The sequence below is a fragment of the Saccostrea echinata genome, unplaced genomic scaffold (genome assembly GCF_033153115.1).
Source record: "Saccostrea echinata isolate AGI-Se365-2 ecotype Australia unplaced genomic scaffold, CSIRO_AGI_Sech_v1 ptg000034l, whole genome shotgun sequence".
Taxonomy (NCBI): domain Eukaryota; kingdom Metazoa; phylum Mollusca; class Bivalvia; order Ostreida; family Ostreidae; genus Saccostrea; species Saccostrea echinata.
In genome coordinates this window covers 1,507,777-1,525,663 of record NW_026889783.1, presented here as the reverse complement: position 1 = coordinate 1,525,663, position 17,887 = coordinate 1,507,777, and the positions used below count along the sequence as shown (strand labels likewise).

At 37.2% G+C, this 17,887-nt stretch overlaps 1 protein-coding gene across 1 annotated transcript in view; it reads right to left on the bottom strand.

Annotated features, from left to right (window-relative positions):
- Window positions 1-1,992: 1,992 nt before the first annotated feature.
- Window positions 1,993-17,887, bottom strand: part of LOC133199512 (helicase with zinc finger domain 2-like) — a 35,089-nt gene continuing 19,194 nt past the window's right edge. The window contains exons 18-30 of the mRNA XM_061335321.1: window positions 13,899-14,360; window positions 13,619-13,810; window positions 12,583-13,381; window positions 12,404-12,485; window positions 8,324-12,311; window positions 8,129-8,214; window positions 7,645-7,908; window positions 6,967-7,352; window positions 5,143-5,355; window positions 4,718-4,903; window positions 4,170-4,326; window positions 3,633-3,800; window positions 1,993-3,395 (exon numbers count right to left, since the gene is read on the bottom strand). Of these exons, the coding sequence (XP_061191305.1) occupies window positions 3,286-3,395; window positions 3,633-3,800; window positions 4,170-4,326; window positions 4,718-4,903; window positions 5,143-5,355; window positions 6,967-7,352; window positions 7,645-7,908; window positions 8,129-8,214; window positions 8,324-12,311; window positions 12,404-12,485; window positions 12,583-13,381; window positions 13,619-13,810; window positions 13,899-14,360 (7,093 nt within the window). The 3' untranslated portion in view covers window positions 1,993-3,285. The remainder of the gene's footprint in view (window positions 3,396-3,632; window positions 3,801-4,169; window positions 4,327-4,717; window positions 4,904-5,142; window positions 5,356-6,966; window positions 7,353-7,644; window positions 7,909-8,128; window positions 8,215-8,323; window positions 12,312-12,403; window positions 12,486-12,582; window positions 13,382-13,618; window positions 13,811-13,898; window positions 14,361-17,887) is intronic.

Genomic DNA, 17,887 nt, shown 5'->3' with positions numbered 1-17,887 from the left:
GGCATCAGGGAGCAGGGTGGGGCAACAATAGGAATTAAAGTTTTACATGGGAATACTTCTCAATGAAAGGGTTTCATAATATCGATAGATAAGCACAGCATCATCATCCAGGTACAACGGATTCAATTTTGTTCTAATCATGACCCTAGGGGGTAGGGTGGGGTGACAATAGGGAACAAAATTTTGATGTGGGAATATTAGAAAAAAATCTTTTAAATTCTTCTTCTACAGAGCAACAAGGCCATCATTAGTGACACAGAACTGCAAGCATCATCAGGTAATGCAGATTCACATTTGTTTGAGTCATGACCACATGGGTGGGTGAGGTGGGGCCATAGTAGGGAATGAAAGTTTTTTCATGTAATAGAGAGAGGGGGGGGGGGATTTTTAAAGTTATTCTTCCCAAGAAAATTTGGCTTGAGCATTGTGGCCCATGGGCCTTTAGAAACTTCATTATCTTCGTTTAAGATTTCATAGTAAATGATTTTGTTGTTTGATGTCCCGTTTAATTTTTCACCTTTGACTTTCACTTCGATAGTGCTGGGTGCTTGGCAAAGGAACAGCCACTACCTACATTAAAATATCTTAAGTATGACACAGCAACTGGAACGAGAATCGAACCTGGGACCTCCAGATCATGAAGCAAGCAGCCCGTACCACTTGGCTACCATGACCAGTTTGTAAATGAATATATATGTAACAGTATTCAACATCCGATTGCTTTTTTACTATATGTTCTAGCTAGCGGATATATTCATATTGTCGAACTTTGATAAGTAAATTTAGCATTTGTTTGATTCTTAAAGTAATTGTTCCTATTTCAATCAGCTATCGAAAGGAAAAATCTACACTACCATTGTTTATAAAATTAATAAATTTCATTCTTTATATTCTCAGAATATTTATATACTATAGCCTGCATATACTGGTAATAAGGCAACTGCAAGAATGCAAAACATCTTTGCGATAAGGAAAAATGCACCAAAATAAATAAAATTAAAACAAAGACCCCCTGACCTCTTGTCAGGTGCTCTACCAAATGACTGGGACTTGTAAGCCATTTGACCTCAGAAAACCCACCTGACTGCCACACCTAAAACCAATATAAAGTCACAAAGGTATATCTTTGTCACAGTTCGATCACTTCACCAAAAGTGTCATGTAACAGATGTATCATTTCTCTGGCTGGCAATCAGAAAGAATAGGTTTGAATTTGAAAATACAGTCACTTTGGTTTCTCTGTCCTGTATGTACCCATTATACAGTCAAACCTTGTTAACTCGAACTTCAAAGAACCAAGAAAATTCTTCGAGATATCAGAGATATCCAGGAGTAAAATACTTGAGAAATAAACATTTGGGACTTCAAAATCACTTCAACATATCCATGGTATTCGAGATATCCGTGTTCGAGATACAAATGTTCTCAGAATCCAAACATATTTTTTTGCGATATGATGTGTACACGTGCTTTACTTGTAGATTTAGCCAAATTTTGAAAAGGTGTTCTTAAAAGGTTTAATTCTCAAACTTCTTAAACATTGCATGTTTTCAAATGACTGTTTTTACAATGTGATATATATATATATTCTCCATACATCTTTTATATCATTCATTATGTTAAATGTTCACTTACTGATTCCTGCAATTTTTAAAATTCAATGTGCTAACTTCCTATTTTGGGGGCTTTAGTCTAATAAGGTCTCAAGTATGAAAGTAGTTGCTCATGAAAGTCATTTAGACTGAGGGATGCATGCTCAGGAGAGTGTTGTCTGTTTCCTAGACTGCCATTAGGAAATTGATCCATCTTATAAGTGAATACTTTATATTTTTGCATACACACACAATTTCATAAGATTTCTTCAACAATAAAAATTTTATCAAATAGAAGATCATCAAGACTAATATCAATCACACTTAGTCTTATCCCACCTTATAAATAACCCATATTTGATCAAGTTCTTTTTTAATATCAAAAGAAAGGAGAACAAGATTGTACTTTACTTATAATTCTATTTGAAAATAAAGCCACATTAAACATTCAACAACAAAAGTTACAAAAATATTTCTCACTCCATGAAAAAGTTTACAGTTCATTTACAGACAAAACTGTCTCTAATATCCAAACATAAATCACTTCCTTCACCACATCACTTGGGGAGGGGGATCCCCCCCCCCCCCCCCATCTCAAAATGCATTAAAGATTACAAAAAATGTACATGCTGAAAATTTAAGCCTATCTTATAAATGTAACTGTGTTTTGACAAAGTCAAAGTATTAAACATACTGTATAAATCAAAGATTTTATATATAACTAAGCACTGAGGATTTTGACTCAGGTAATTCCCAAATATTATTGTGTTCAAGACTAAATCAAATATTATAAATATGTAGCTTATAATATGGAAGGCAATATACAATTCATCAGGAATTAGACAAGTGTACATGTATATAAACAAACAAAAAGAATAAACAAACAAGTAGATATTAAAATACAAATGTTGCAGCCATATTACAAAAATTGCTACCCATGCTTAAATGTCCTTATATTTTTCCTGACTGTTTTCAAAATCAAATCCCTGGTTACATTTATTATACATTTTATAACAAGTTTTAGAAATTCAAATCAAAGTGAAATTGTTATTTAATAAAAAGTGTAACAGGTTAAGTCAACATACTATTCAGATTAGTGTACATGAACATATATATGTACATATAAATACATGTATATGAATTAAAAATTACATGAACATTTGACTAAATTGAACATTTGAACATGGGTAGATTTATAATGAAAACAGATGTCTATAATTCAATACAAATGTGTGGTGTCTGTAACCTGTATTTACATGTGTATGTTCATGTCCCTCCAATATGCCTTTAAGATGATCTACTTAAGACATATATTTCTTAATTATACCCCCGTAACCATTTCATATCACTATCTTTCCATTAATGATATCTCTGAATATGTTATACATTTATAAATGACATAAAATCCAAGGAAAACGGATCAATATTACAAATTAACTATAACTAAAAAAACAATGTAAGCTATGCATGCACTAATATTTGTACATATGTATATAAATACTGAAATAAAGCACAATCACTGTTTTAACAATCTTTAAAGTTCAAATAAAACAACGTATATTATACATGTTGAATATAATAAAGAAAAGCTACATAAGAAGCATCTAAGTTCAAATCTTTTTACATAATGTTTAACATTTCTATAATTCTTAAATGCAGTTCATCCAATGCAACTCTGTTATGTTACAAGTGTTTAATTCATCCATTTCAAATACTGTCTACCATCTAAAACTTGCCCTTTACTCTGACACAACTGAAGGTAGTTCTCCCAGAATGCATCACATTTCAACAAGTTATCATTTCCTGTCAAGGAAAAATTAAATCAATATTCAAATCTACATGTACAACTCTTAGAAATATTATAAAAACATTTATTCAGACTTCCCTCATTAAATTGTTTTGACCTAGTACTGACTACTAAAGCTTCTCTCATCATGTTGCTAAAAATCAAATTTTAATAATTTTGACTTTAAACTTCCTCTTTCTAAATTACTGATTAATTTAGATTTTGTAAAACCCAGTATGCTAGTTAATACTTACCTAAAATAGTGAGCCGTTTCTTAGCTCTGGTCAGTGCTTGACTGACCTGGCTATGATTTATCAAATGACCAAGGTGCTGTTCCTTCCATTGAGTGGTGGACCTAAGTTCTACTTTGTGGCCGGGCATTGTCCTTACAGTGGACAGAATTACATTATCCCATTCCCTTCCTGTGAAAAAAAAAATATAATACAGAAAGGCATTGAAACAAACCATCATACTATGAATTAAATGCATTGACAGTAAATTGGCTAAGCATTTATAGAGCAATTTGCCTGTCACAATTACATCCTGGAAAGAATACCAAATTAACTGATGTCAAATAATACAGTAAAATACAGTAAATACGCTTATAATGAATTCACAATTACAGTGAAGTTATTTTCAATCCCCCTAGTTTAGAAATGTATAATAAACTTATCAGGGTTGATCTTTTGATATAATGTGTAGAATGATTAATATCCCAGTTTTAAGTTTGTCTTTGGCACTTTGCTATAAGGGTGTTTTATAGTATAAAGTTTATGTACTGGATTGCATACCTTGACAACTTTCCACTGTACAAACAGAGATATTTTTGTGTCCCTTTTGTTGGAGCTTTTTAGAAATCAAAGCACACTGTTCTGTGTAGAAAGACATGACAACAATACTCTCTTCTCCCAAACGGTGACGATTTACCAACTTGGAAGCAATTGCAACCTAAAGATGTAAAACTTGATTTTAAAATTGCACAGAGATAATGACCTGCAAATATCATCTGCTTTCATAATCTTAAATGTCTACATTACATGTCTTTGAAATCATATAGTTGTAATTAAATAAAAAGTCACACACAATTCCTTATTTATAAAAAATATATGTGTAACCATAAACATCACATTAGTAAACTGACTATTAAATAATCTGGGGCCCGTTCTACAAAAGAACTTACGACTATGACCAAAATATAATTTTGCGAATGACTTTCTAGTAAGTTTGCTAGTAACTTTCAACTAAATAATTAATTTTGGAAGATTTTATAATCAACGTAAGTTTTTGGTTTTAGTCGTAAGTTCTTTTGTAAAATGGGCACCAGGATTACAGGCCTTACAGCTAGGTTAGACTCCTCCTGATTAATGATCCCCTGTCCTGTTGCCTCCTCCCTCCCATAAAATTGACAGAATGTAACTGGTTTGTCATTAGTGAACAGATTTAGATACAGTTTCTGATCCTCACTACCATAATTCAAGGTTTCCCCCGATACTGCCAGTGATGCCAAATCACCAATATCTTGTTGCTGAAAAAAAGACAATCATGTTATTATGCAAAATAATTTACTCTTCAAATACTTTCATAAGCCTGTAAAATACTTGGACATAATTATGGTATCATTTATAATGCTGCAAGAGGCAGTTAATATTGTAAATACACAAAATTAGACCCATAAACATTAGCTTCATATACATGTATAAACACATACACCATTCCATTAAACAGGGCACCTAATTTCTTCCATTTGACTAATAGACTACTTACCATGCGATATTGGGTCTGAAGATGAACAGCCTTGTCCCTGTATCTGTGTAATAGAGAGGACCCCAGTCCTAAATTCCTAGCCACAGGACTACAGACTTTAAGGGGCACCTGCTGACTGTCACCCAGAACAACCACCTGCTTCACGGAGTCAAATGTTACAATAGGTATCATACATTCTGGTTCTGAGGCCATACTACAGTTATCTATGACAACCTGAAAGGAGAGCAACACTGTCTTACACAACAAACAATAAATACAGGTAATGAACAAGAATTAAGCTTTTCAATAAGTTGCAACATACATTTACTGAATTTCGCATAATAGCTTTTTAAAAAATCAATGACTATTAGAATTTAAACTAAAGATGCAATTGTGAAACGATTCTCCCAAATGGCAGCTCAAGGCTAAGGTTAGTTTTTCAAATGTAGGTCAAGCTTCAAGGTCAAAAGGTAAAAAATGTTGGTACCCCGTCTTGTCACAAATGTAAAATATGAAAATCCTAGCACCAACCATTCAGGAATTATGGTGAGGTTTAAGTTTTTCAAAAATAGGTCATACTCCAAGATCAGAGTCAAGTGGTCAAAATTATTGGTACCAAAGTCTTGCATTATGAGGAATGCATATATGAAATATGAAAGCCCTAGCACCAACATCCTCACAATGTCAAGGTTTTGTGATTTCGGAACTCCACACAAACCCTCGACATAAGTCGCTATTTAAAAGTTGGGTTTGTGGCTACACATGACCTATTGGGTAATTATAAACTAACCAAAGAGAATATATTTTTCAAATCCGTCGTTTTCAAATGCCCAACTCCAGAGCATATATTTTGTGATTTTTAGGAGGACGATCTTCCAAACATTTATCCCCAATGTTTCGTTTAGTGTAACTAATCACAAATTCTACAATATCGACACTTTCCATTTTAAGACAAGTCATGTTTGTTTACAAAACTTATCAACAATAAAAGCTGTTTTCTGATTGGTTCTAGTCCTAGACCAAGAACAAATGAAATAGTAGCTTTCTAGCCCAAAAATAGTGACTTATGTCAAGGGTTTGTGTGGAGTTCCGAAATCACAAAACCTTGACATTGTGAGGATGTAGCACCAACCATTCAGAAATTATGGCCAAGGTTATAGTTTTTTTTATCAGTAGGTCATATGCCAAGGTCAAGGTCATTTCTGTAATATATGAATGCCCTACCACCAACCATTCAGAATTTATACACAGGTGAATTATGAAAGCCCTAGCACCAACTATTCAAAAACGTTGTGGCCAAGGATAAGTTTTTCAAAGTAGGTCAAACTCCAAAGTCAAAGTCATCAAGAGGCCCATGGGCCACATCGCTCACCTGAGCAAATTGGCTAGGAAAAAGCACAAATCAATTCAGTATTGAAAAGTTTACATGGGGGGACTGAATTTTAAACTACTTGAGGATGCTTCAATATCAATATAACAAATGGCTTTGCTGTTCTTGAACAGAAGATTTTTTCCCTATATATATTCCCTTGTTAAAATTTGATCCTCCATTGTGGCCCTTCCGTACCCCTGGGGGTCATCATTTGAACAAACTTGAATCTATACTACCTGAGGATGCTTCTATATTAATATGACTAAACATGGCTTCTCTGTCCTTAAGAAGAGTTTTTCTTATATTCCTATGTAAAAATTTGATCCCCCATTGTGGCCCCCTCCTACTCCCATGGGTCATCATGATTTGAACAAATTTGAATCTACACTAACTGATGATGCTTCAATATCAATATGAAGCTGGTTGATATTACACCTGTCTCTTACCTGGTTGATATTACACCCGTCTCTTACCTGGTTGATATTACAGCTGTTTCTGATCTGTGTCCTGGCACTGGCCGTACAAGTACACATTACAATCTCTGCTTCACTCAGTTCTATCATCTCGGCCTTTTTAACGGTGGCTATATACTCCTCTATCTGCTGGTCTGTGATATTTTCAGGGTACAGTGCAAACAGATAATCATACTGAGCAATTGACTGACCAAAGACTGTCTCTGGGTCCCTTATCTTATGATGAAGGGCAATTTTTTCCTGGACAATGGTACTCATTTTTGCATTAGATACAGTCCATTTCAATAGTGATGACCCTCTTAGCTTAGGAAACTCCTGCTGTTCAATCAGCTCATCATACACCCTTAAAATCTTAGGACAGCTCTGACCAAGACGACTCAGGTAATCTACAACAAATAAAGATTAGATATCAACAGCAATCCAAGGAACAATGGAACAAACATGTATGGTGAACATTTCTTTAACACAAGCCAACTTCTTCCAAAATCTCATCTCTTGGTTTACGTACTTACCCACTAGTACATCTAACTACTGATCAGTGGGAGCACATACATCATCTTATTTCCCAGTACTTACCCACTAGTGCATCTAACAACTGATAACATAATTTTATTTCCCAGTACTTACCCACTAGTACATCTAACAACTGACAAAACAATCTTATTTCCCAGTACTTACCCACTAGTATATCTAATGACTGATCAGTGGGAGCACAGACTAAGATTTGAGGCTTCACTCCACTGACTGGGACCATTTTATTTCTCAAAGACAACATATAGATAAGGCGAGCAGCAATGAGGGATTTTCCTGTTCCAGGTTGTCCGCAGACGACTGTAAATGGCTGCTTCATAGCTGTGGAGACGGCCTGGTCCTGGACAGGGTCAAGGGCAGGTAATCCTGGGGCTGGGAGCTGTCGAAGTATCTCTACATCTCTATAATCCACTGAATAAAGCAAAAAATTATACTCTTAGTCACTACAGGCAACAAAAACAATTATACTCTAAATCACGACAGTCAACAAAGCAAGAAATTTCATAACCAGTTATCAAGTGACAATAGATAATTAAGTCATGTGGATGTGTGAAAGAAATTCCAGGTGAGTTCTTGCAAGAATAGGAACAAACTTGTAGATATGATAAGAAAACTATCAATTTAAGTTTACCTGTGGGTACAGGTGTTTTTCCTAGAGCAATATCTTTAGCCAGCTGACCACTGTCAGGAACTGTCCTTATGGCACATTCCATTTGTCTAAAAGAATCAAGATTAAGAACTAATCATTCTGTGGAACATTAAAAACAAGAAGTTTTACATTGGACATATTCATTCAAGATATACACTGACATCAGTAAACGTTTACCTGGCCTCTATAGCTTTAGGAATCCACTCTATGGTACATGGTGTTCTGTTGATTTGAGGACTCTGTAGGTAGGATGGTGGCTCCACAGTGCTGTGATGTAACTGAACTCTGACCTTTAACTCTTTCTCATTCCTTGTTACTGAAGTGATCACACAGTGTCCTACCCATTTGACTGACATTTCACCACTTAACAGCTGATCAGTGGTTCTGTCCTGTTCCTTATGACCAGTTACCTGGAGACTCGAGTATCGCACACAAATAAAATCTAAAAAGTAGCTCTCTGCAAAGTGAATGTTCTCAGGATCAAATATTTCTTCTAACATTGTGCCACTGCTGAACTTTATGTTTCTTCTCTTACAAAAATCTAAAGGTAAACTAAACTGAGCGGTATAAATTTTTTCTCCTGTCCCTTCATACTTCCAGTGCAGAAATACATTCCTTATTAAAACAGAACTTGCTTCATCAACAGCAGTCTTGGCTGCCTCTATATAAAGAACACTTAACCATGAATCAACATAGTCATCCTCGTGTTTGTAACTCTCTTTGGAAGCACAATGAACTGGCTCCTTTGCAAAACATTGTCTGGAGTCAGATCTGTGTTCCAGACAGATGTCTAAATTAGGCATGAGACTGACAAGTTGAATCATAGGTACCAACAGGCCATTAAACTTCTCTGCTGCTACCTGTACTTCTAATAAGGCAGAATTATTGAACTTTACAGTAAAGTCAGTGTATGGAACTATCTTCCCATTAACAAGTCTTTCTGTTGTTATTTCAGACGTGTAATTTTTATTCTGTGCTGGATTTCTAATTTGGTCTTTTACTGACAGTACAGTAGTTTGTAGCTTGTCGTGGTTTTCATCTCTTATAGCCATTAATAGTTTCTGCCAATGAAATGACTGGATTTGTAATATGTGCTGATTAGGGTTGACTTCCTCTTCTACATTAGAACTTATCTCTTCTGACGGAGCCACTGGGTCATAAATCTGCTCCTGCCAGCTTACTTGGACTCCTTTATCCAAGAGTTTAGGTGGTTCTCTCAGAGATAGTAAGTTCATCTTTATTCTCCTCTTAGAATCTGGAATACCTTCAAAAGTTGGTGGGAAACAAAGTACGATTTCATCTTCATTAATCCTTTCTATTGATGGACACAGAATCAGAGGTTTAGACTTAAGCATGAGTGAGAGGTGGAAGTTCTGTACAGCTTGTTGGTACTTTTTTATTGTATCACTAGCATTGGTAAGATAGGAACAGAGTTGTTTTATATCTGACTGGCTGTAACACACAGATGATTTCTCTATAGCAGCAAGGACCATTCTATGTGTGACTAGGTCCATGTAACGACCAATCGGATTCACAAAGTGGACGTAAGGAGCTAGATTTAATGAGTAGTGCCCAAGATCTACGCTGTCACCAGAACATACATACTTTGGTTTAGTCTGAATGGAGTTAAGCTTCATCAATGCTACAGACAGTTGTGGGTGACTTTCTGCAGCTATTATGATGTTCTGAACAATATTCATATTGCCACTCTCTGCAGCTTCACATAGAGCCTGCCACAACACCTGGCATATGTCAAAACAATCATGTACCTTAATATTGCTAGTACGCTTGATGTAGTTTATAATACAGGTACACGCCATCTTACACTGACATGTTCTGTTGCCCTCTAGGAAGGGTTTAGTTAGAGCCACAGAATTAATGGCATCTGCTGCATGTTTCTGTCTCCACTTCTCTAACTCTGTTTCATTAGGTGGGTCCTGACAATACAAGGGCACCATACTAGGAAATCTCTGTAACAGGAACATGGCGATTTTGTGATTGGTTTGTATCATTAACTCTTGTAGCATTAAGTAAGCCTCAGGTGAGTGTTTATCTCCATGTGTTACGTCTATATCCTGATACAGACTAGCGTTACCCAATCTCTGTCTACGCCAGATCCTGGACATGTGAAACAGCACTATTATACAACTCTTCAGGTAATCAGAGGCAGCATCAGGATCCACCAAGATGTCAGCTATTTCTTTGAAGTTGAATTTTTTCTTTGAGCTGATGATACACCTTCTGGGATCAGCTCTAATTATCTCTCCTGATTTTGATACTGTTAAGAACACAGACAGTGTTAGTCTGTCTACACCAGGTTTTATGCTACAAAGGTCTGTGCTGAGTTTTTCTGGCAGCATATGAATGGTCTCTTTATTAGGAAGTATAAAAGACTCTGTCTTGTTTCTTGCCTCTGTGTCAATATTACTGTTCATCTTAACAAAATAAGTCACATCACTAACATGTACACCTATAAAATAGTTTCCCTCTGTAGTTTCCTCAATACTTAGTGCTTGACCAATCTCTTCTGAATCTCCAGGACCGATTGAAAATGTCCACTTTTCCCGTAGATTTAGTCTCTTACTGTACTCCTCAACAGGGATGGTGTAGTTATTAGAAAAACTGGCCAGCACTTCCTGTTCCACTGCTTTACTGACCTCTTTCTTGACATCATACTCCAGGTTTAGAATATTGAGAGCCGACTGATAGGAAGTGCCTACTGGAATCACTCCTACGGTAATACCAAGAGGAAGATAGAGATTAGGATGCCATTTTAGGAACCTTACCACAAATAAAGTGTCCTGACAATTAATGGGGTTAATCTTCACAACTTGGCTTTGTTTCACCCTGCCCTCCTTTGATATTTGATACACAGGGACTTCATCACTACTTATCTCCCCTCCTGCTGACAAGGCGTACATTTTATGTGCTCCATTATTAACAGGAATCATTATTCCTGTATTGTCTGGATCAACACAACACACAAAACATTTATACTCCGGATCAATCTTCCTGTTTAGAATTCCCACCACTCGACCATGATGTCCAGTGTCCATATTATCAAGGTCGAGCTCATCTACATCCTCAGAGGGTAATATCTCCACTACCACTTCATCCCCATCCATGGCTGTCCCACTATCTCGCACGTTACCAATCTCAATGGGGCCGTGAATGGATATCTGACCAACAAGTTCTACATACATTCTTTCCAAATCCTTCCTAAACACACACTTCTTAAATCTCTCTGGGTACTTCTGCATCATGGTCTGAAGATATGTTTCATCATATAACTGAATTTCCTTAAAATCACCATTTTTGGTTGGTTGTGTTGAATCATCATTATATAACAGCTCCACATGACCATTACTTTCTTTGAAGTCAATAAGTTCAACATACACAGGTCCAGCTTTAGGTCTGTCTCTTTGCTTGTTTACTCTCTCCATTCTGATTGCTTCTTCTGCCATCTGTTTCAATAAATCGTCTGTAGCAGTATCATAACACTCGCTCCAGTCATAAGAATACACTATTCTGTCCATCTGTGGATGAGGTATAGGCCTACAGCGGATCTCATTTAACTGTGACATTGACCTTGCAAGGGGCTTCACTTCTGGAGTAGCAAAGGAATTAGTTAACAAAGACCCCCCAGATTTATTTTGCTTCCAAGCTCCAGTCTGCAAACTAGGATGAGTGAGTGGAGCTGGCATCAACTGTCCTTGACTTGGCAATGACAAACCTTGGGGTGGCATAATCTGCCCCTGTGTAAGAGTTGTTTGTTCCTGTGGCAGAGTTAACTGCCCCTGTGGTTTATTCTGTCCACTCATTTCCACCATCCTCTGTCTGGCTGGAGTCTGTGCCAGATTAGACACCTGTTGTTTAATAGAATCCAGTGTCAAAGTCGGTGGATGGATACTCTTCATGTTCTGACAGTGTTTCAGATAGGTTTTCCATACGTTAAGACAATCTCCGATAGCACACAAGGCTACAGGGTCTCCTACCACTGCCACATATGATTGGGCTCGAGTTAGGGCAGTGTTTAAAAGCTTAGGATCAGACAGGAAGCCGTAATATCCTCCATCTCCCTCGCACTCTCCTTCGGGTTTATACTGAGAGTCAATCAAGCCTCGGGTTCTTACAGTTGAAATGAATAATGCTCGAAATTCCTTTCCTAAAAGTAAAAAGAAAAGTTTGTTTAAATATTTTTCAACCATCTAAATGCATCAAAAATGTGGTCAAATATATTTGCAACAGCTATCACACCTTGAACATTATTTACTCTCTCAACAGTTATGTTTTTTAAGTCAGGATGCTTCTTTCTTAAGGCCTTCCTAATCAGTTGTACCTTAAAGAAAAGATGATTTAAATCAATATTGCATTCCAAAAAGATGTTTCAGTTTTGAAAAAATCAGCAGTAGATAGGACCATTACTCATGTCTCACCTGGTCAAAATAAGGAGTGACGACCCCAATAGTCTTGGGGTTCTTCTCCCCCCACTCTGCTGGCCAGTTAGCATACAGTTCCTGTACCCTCTCCACCACCTCCTGAACCTCCGACATATTGTAGAAAGAGATGCTGTCTGAATCCTGAATTTCCACCCCCTGTACAGCATAAAACATCAGGGGTGTGATCTCTAGCACAGAAGGAAGGTTAGCCCGTGACTCCAACTTCTCAGGACCACCATAGAAAATGGCAGAGATAAATCGTAAGATCTCCATCTTGGTTCTGTAATTGATTCTCAGGAGAATGTTCAGTGGTTTTGTCTGATCAATTTTGTGACAGAAAGATTCGTAATACTGGAACAGTCTTTCTAACAGAGACAAATCAAACTTTTGTTCGCGGGCCTCTGGGCTGTAGACCTTAGGACTGATCTGTTGATGGTCACCAGCTAACACAACACACGTCTTCTCACTGGCCAGAGACAGGGGCATTATAGCCTCAGCCTCCAGAGTCTGGGCAGCTTCATCCACAAATATGTGAGTGAAGTAGTCTTGTAGTCCTAGCTCTGACAGTAACAGTGATGTGGACAGGGTCACTATCACTATATTGTGCTTAATTATATCATCATGTGTTGGGAACTCAAAGGCTGTTCTATCTGAGTTTAACATGCAGTATTTCTTGACTTCTGGTTGGACAGTGTTCACACGCCTTTCTTTGAAGTACACTCTTCTTATCTTTGTATTACAGTTAGTTTTTCTTAGGAAAGGATCCAGATGTTTTGTTAAGTACAGATCAGCAGCACTATTAAAAAAGTATAATAAAACATAAAGATGGACCCCTCAGGTCTATAAATGAATGTATTACATACATGTACTTAGTACCTTTAATGTTCTTACAAACTGCAAATGAATCAGAGATTCAAGCTTCAAGCATTTTTTATGTATCAGTTGTATTCTTCCTGTGATACATATCTTGATATTTTAATAACAGTACTTCATTTTCCTCCCAAACTTAACTACAAGTATTTTTCAATATTACCTGTTAGACTGGGCACATATAAGGATTTTGGAGTCTGGTCTCTCTCTGATTAACACCATAACAGCCTGGGCAATGGTTTCTGTTTTACCAGTACCAAATGGGCCATAGATCACAAATGGGGGATTGTAGCCCACTCTCTCTGTCACTATGTGTTGGACTGCTGTCAACTGATCAGGATTCAAAACAGATGAGCTAAAAAGTAACAGATTCATCATTTAATCTCTGGCTTTAGGAAGTACACGTCTTATAAAGTCGTGTTATGTGTCCATTCATAACTTACTTAATCCTCAGTGTTGATTTTTCATGGAAAGGCTTTATCTTTGAGAGATCTGGAAACACTACATCTGTTGAGCCCAAATGATCCACAGCATAATGCATCATACAAAACCACATCCTGTCCATCTGGAACTGGATTTCTACCTTCAAGGTCATTCCGTGTCGCAGATTTAGGCCCTGCACACATTTACTGGAGAGGCACAGGTACATGTATTCCTTGCCTCGCCCATCATAATCAAAGTTATCTTTCCTCACAATGACTCCCTCATAAACACTCTGAGTGGAGCGGTCCTGAGGGGCCAGCAGCACATTGCGGACACTGGTCAGGATCAGTTTCCCAGCATCTGTGTCCTCAGTCAGGTACTCAGCCAGGGGTACTTTAGCAAACAGTTCTCCATTTTGTGGGTACACATACACCTGTTCTTGGATGGACTCCAGAATTGTGATAGTCTTGCACAAGTTGTAACTGTAGAGATTCAAAATGTCTTTATGCCTTTCATACAACAATTAAAAGAGATATGAAAATGTTTTTTATTTGCTTTTCTCAAATAAAGTGCCCCGCCACAGCATGATACACCCGTCAAATATTGTTCAATTGTCATAAACAGTTTAGAGTGCAAGAAAATCATGTCAATCGTGATACAAGGATTTCAAGGATTTTTCGATTCCTTATAATATTTGTTTATACATCTCCTGTGGTGTAGGCATTAATTATAACAAATATTACATTATAGATCCTCAACTGGTTGTGTTAGAGCTTGACAAATGCCCATCTGCAGCCCCCCCCCCCCCCCCTCCTAGCTTTCAGATTTGTGAGACATGATGCTCTGAATTAGTCGACATTTTCAAACAAGAGGCACAAGGGCCTTAACGGTCACCTGAGTATAATACAACAATTTAGAAGTTAAATACACTGATAGATGAAGCTTTGTTGCCCTAAAGCAAGAAAAGTAGGAAGATCAGGATCAACAAAATAATTAGTCTAGTATTCAGTATCAACTCATAACTTAAGTTCTAATCTTTCCCCCACTTAACACTATCACCATGCAGACTATTAACAAACTATTAGTGCTTCTGTACTATTTTTAAACCCATATTAAGACCTCTAGCATTGACCTCTCTTATGGTCTTTGAAGAACTTTTAATAAGATAAGTTATTTTTGTCTCATTTTTATTTATCTATTACTTACAGGTCTACCTGATTATTAAAACTAAGAAAATACTTTTTGAATTATATGATAAACATTCTTGCATAATTATCTTATTCTATTAACCTTTCAAGTACATTATTTACAGTGATTAATTATCAAAGGTGAACGGAAAAGGGGAATAACTTCTCTCAGTAGAATACAAATTAATAGAGCCCTGCCCAGGACTAGAATGCTTAGACAAATGGTCCAGATGTTCAAAAATCTGGTAAAAATATGCTTACTTATATCATTTAAACTTTTACTCAGTTTTCTTCCGATATGCCCAGAAGCAGTGAAGAATTTCACAGGTACAATGCATTTTCACTACAGATTCAACAAAGCCTTACCCTAACACCAGAACCCAAGACCAAGGGTCAAGAAATTTAGAAATTTGGAAGAGTTACCCTCATCATCATAACTATGGACTTCGAAGTATTAACACTTTTCCACTATATTATCAAAAGCCCCCCCCCCCCCCCCCCATTATGCCAGAACCCGACCCTAGGACCACAAGATTTAGAAATTCTGTTCGAAACTCCCAATTTTCATCATAGCTAAGCAATTTATTTATCAGCTCAATGCTAAGGAGCAGACAGGATTAATTACTGATTAATTAATAGAATTAATGCTTTTTCACTATATAATCAATAGAGCCCCCCCCCCCTTCCTCAAGAACCCCAAAAACTGAGGCCATATATTTAAAAATTTTGGAAGAGGCATCCTTGCCTATCATAATCATGCACTTAGTTTGTTTAGATAATCTCCAGTTGCAGAGAAGAAGATTTTCAAAGAATCAATGCATTTTCACTATATAATCAATAGAGCCCCACCCTAACACCAGAACCCCTGGCCCTGGGGCCATGAAATTCACATTTTTGGAAGAGGCACTCTTGCTCTTCATAACTATGTACTTAGTTACTTTATTTAATACCCAGGAGCACAGAAGAAGATTTTCAAAGAAATCATGCACTTTCACTATATGATGTATATAGCCCCACCATGGGGCCAGAACCCCTGGCCCTGGGGCCATGAAATTCATATTTTTGGAAGAGGCTCTCTTGCTCATCATAACTATGTACTTAGTTACTTTATTTAATACCCAGGAGCACAGAAGAAGATTTTCAAAGAATTAATGCATTTTCACTATATAATCAATAGAGCCCTGCCCTTACACCAGAACCCCCTGACCCTGGGGTCATGAATTTCACATTTTTGGAAGAGGCACTCTTGCTCTTCATAACTATGTACTTAGTTACTTTATTTAATACCCAGGAGCACAGAAGAAGATTTTCAAAGAAATAATGCACTTTCACTATATGATCTATATAGCCCCACCCTGGGCCAGAACCCCTGACCCTGGGGCCATGAATTTCACAATTTTGGAAGAAGCACTCTTGCTCATCATAACTATGTACTTAGTTACTTTATTTAATACCCAGGAGCACAGAAGAAGATTTTCAAAGAAATCATGCACTTTCACTATATGATGTATATAGCCCCACCATGGGGCCAGAACCCCTGGCCCTGGGGCCATGAAATTCACATTTTTGGAAGAGGCTCTCTTGCTCATCATAACTATGTACTTAGTTACTTTATTTAATACCCAGGAGCACAGAAGAAGATTTTCAAAGAATTAATGCATTTTCACTATATAATCAATAGAGCCCTGCCCTTACACCAGAACCCCCTGACCCTGGGGTCATGAATTTCACATTTTTGGAAGAGGCACTCTTGCTCTTCATAACTATGTACTTAGTTACTTTATTTAATACCCAGGAGCACAGAAGAAGATTTTCAAAGAAATAATGCACTTTCACTATATGATCTATATAGCCCCACCCTGGGCCAGAACCCCTGACCCTGGGGCCATGAATTTCACAATTTTGGAAGAAGCACTCTTGCTCATCATAACTATGTACTTAGTTACTTTATTTAATACCCAGGAGCACAGAAGAAGATTTTCAAAGAATTAATGCATTTTCACTATATAATCAATAGAGCCCCACCCTAACACCAGAACCCCTGACCCTGGGGCCATGAATTTCACAATTTTGGAAGAGGCACTCTTGCTCTTCATAACTATGTACTTAGTTACTTTATTTAATACCCAGGAGCACAGAAGAAGATTTTCAAAGAAATAATGCACTTTCACTATATGATCTATATAGCCCCACCCTGGGGCCAGAACCCCTGACCCTGGGGCCATGAATTTCACAATTTTGGAAGAGGCATTCTTGCTCATCATAACTATGTACTTAGTTACTTTATTTAATACCCAGGAGCACAGAAGATTTTCAAAGAATTAATGCATTTTCACTATATAATCAATAGAGCCCCACCCTGGGGCCAGAACCCCTGACCCTGGGGCCATGAATTTCACAATTTTGGAAGAGGCACTCTTGCTCTTCATAACTTTGTACTTAGTTACTTTATTTAATACCCAGGAGCACAGAAGAAGATTTTCAAAGAAATAATGCATTTTCACTATATAATCAATAGAGCCCCACCCTGGGGCCAGAACCCCTGACCCTGGGGTCATGAATTTCACAATTTTGGTAGAGGGCTCAATGCTTGTTACAATGATGCCAACAGTTTGACTGCTTGATGTCCTGGAGTAAAGAAGAAGATTTCTAAAGATTGCATTATTTTTGGTGGTTTTAGCCCCACCCCTCAGGCCCCAGGGGGGCAGGGACCATGAAATTCACAATTTTGTTCCCCTTCACCCATAGATGCTATATGCCAAATTTGGTTGAAATTGGTTAAGCGGTTTCAGAGAAGAAGCTAAAAATGTTCAAATGTTAAC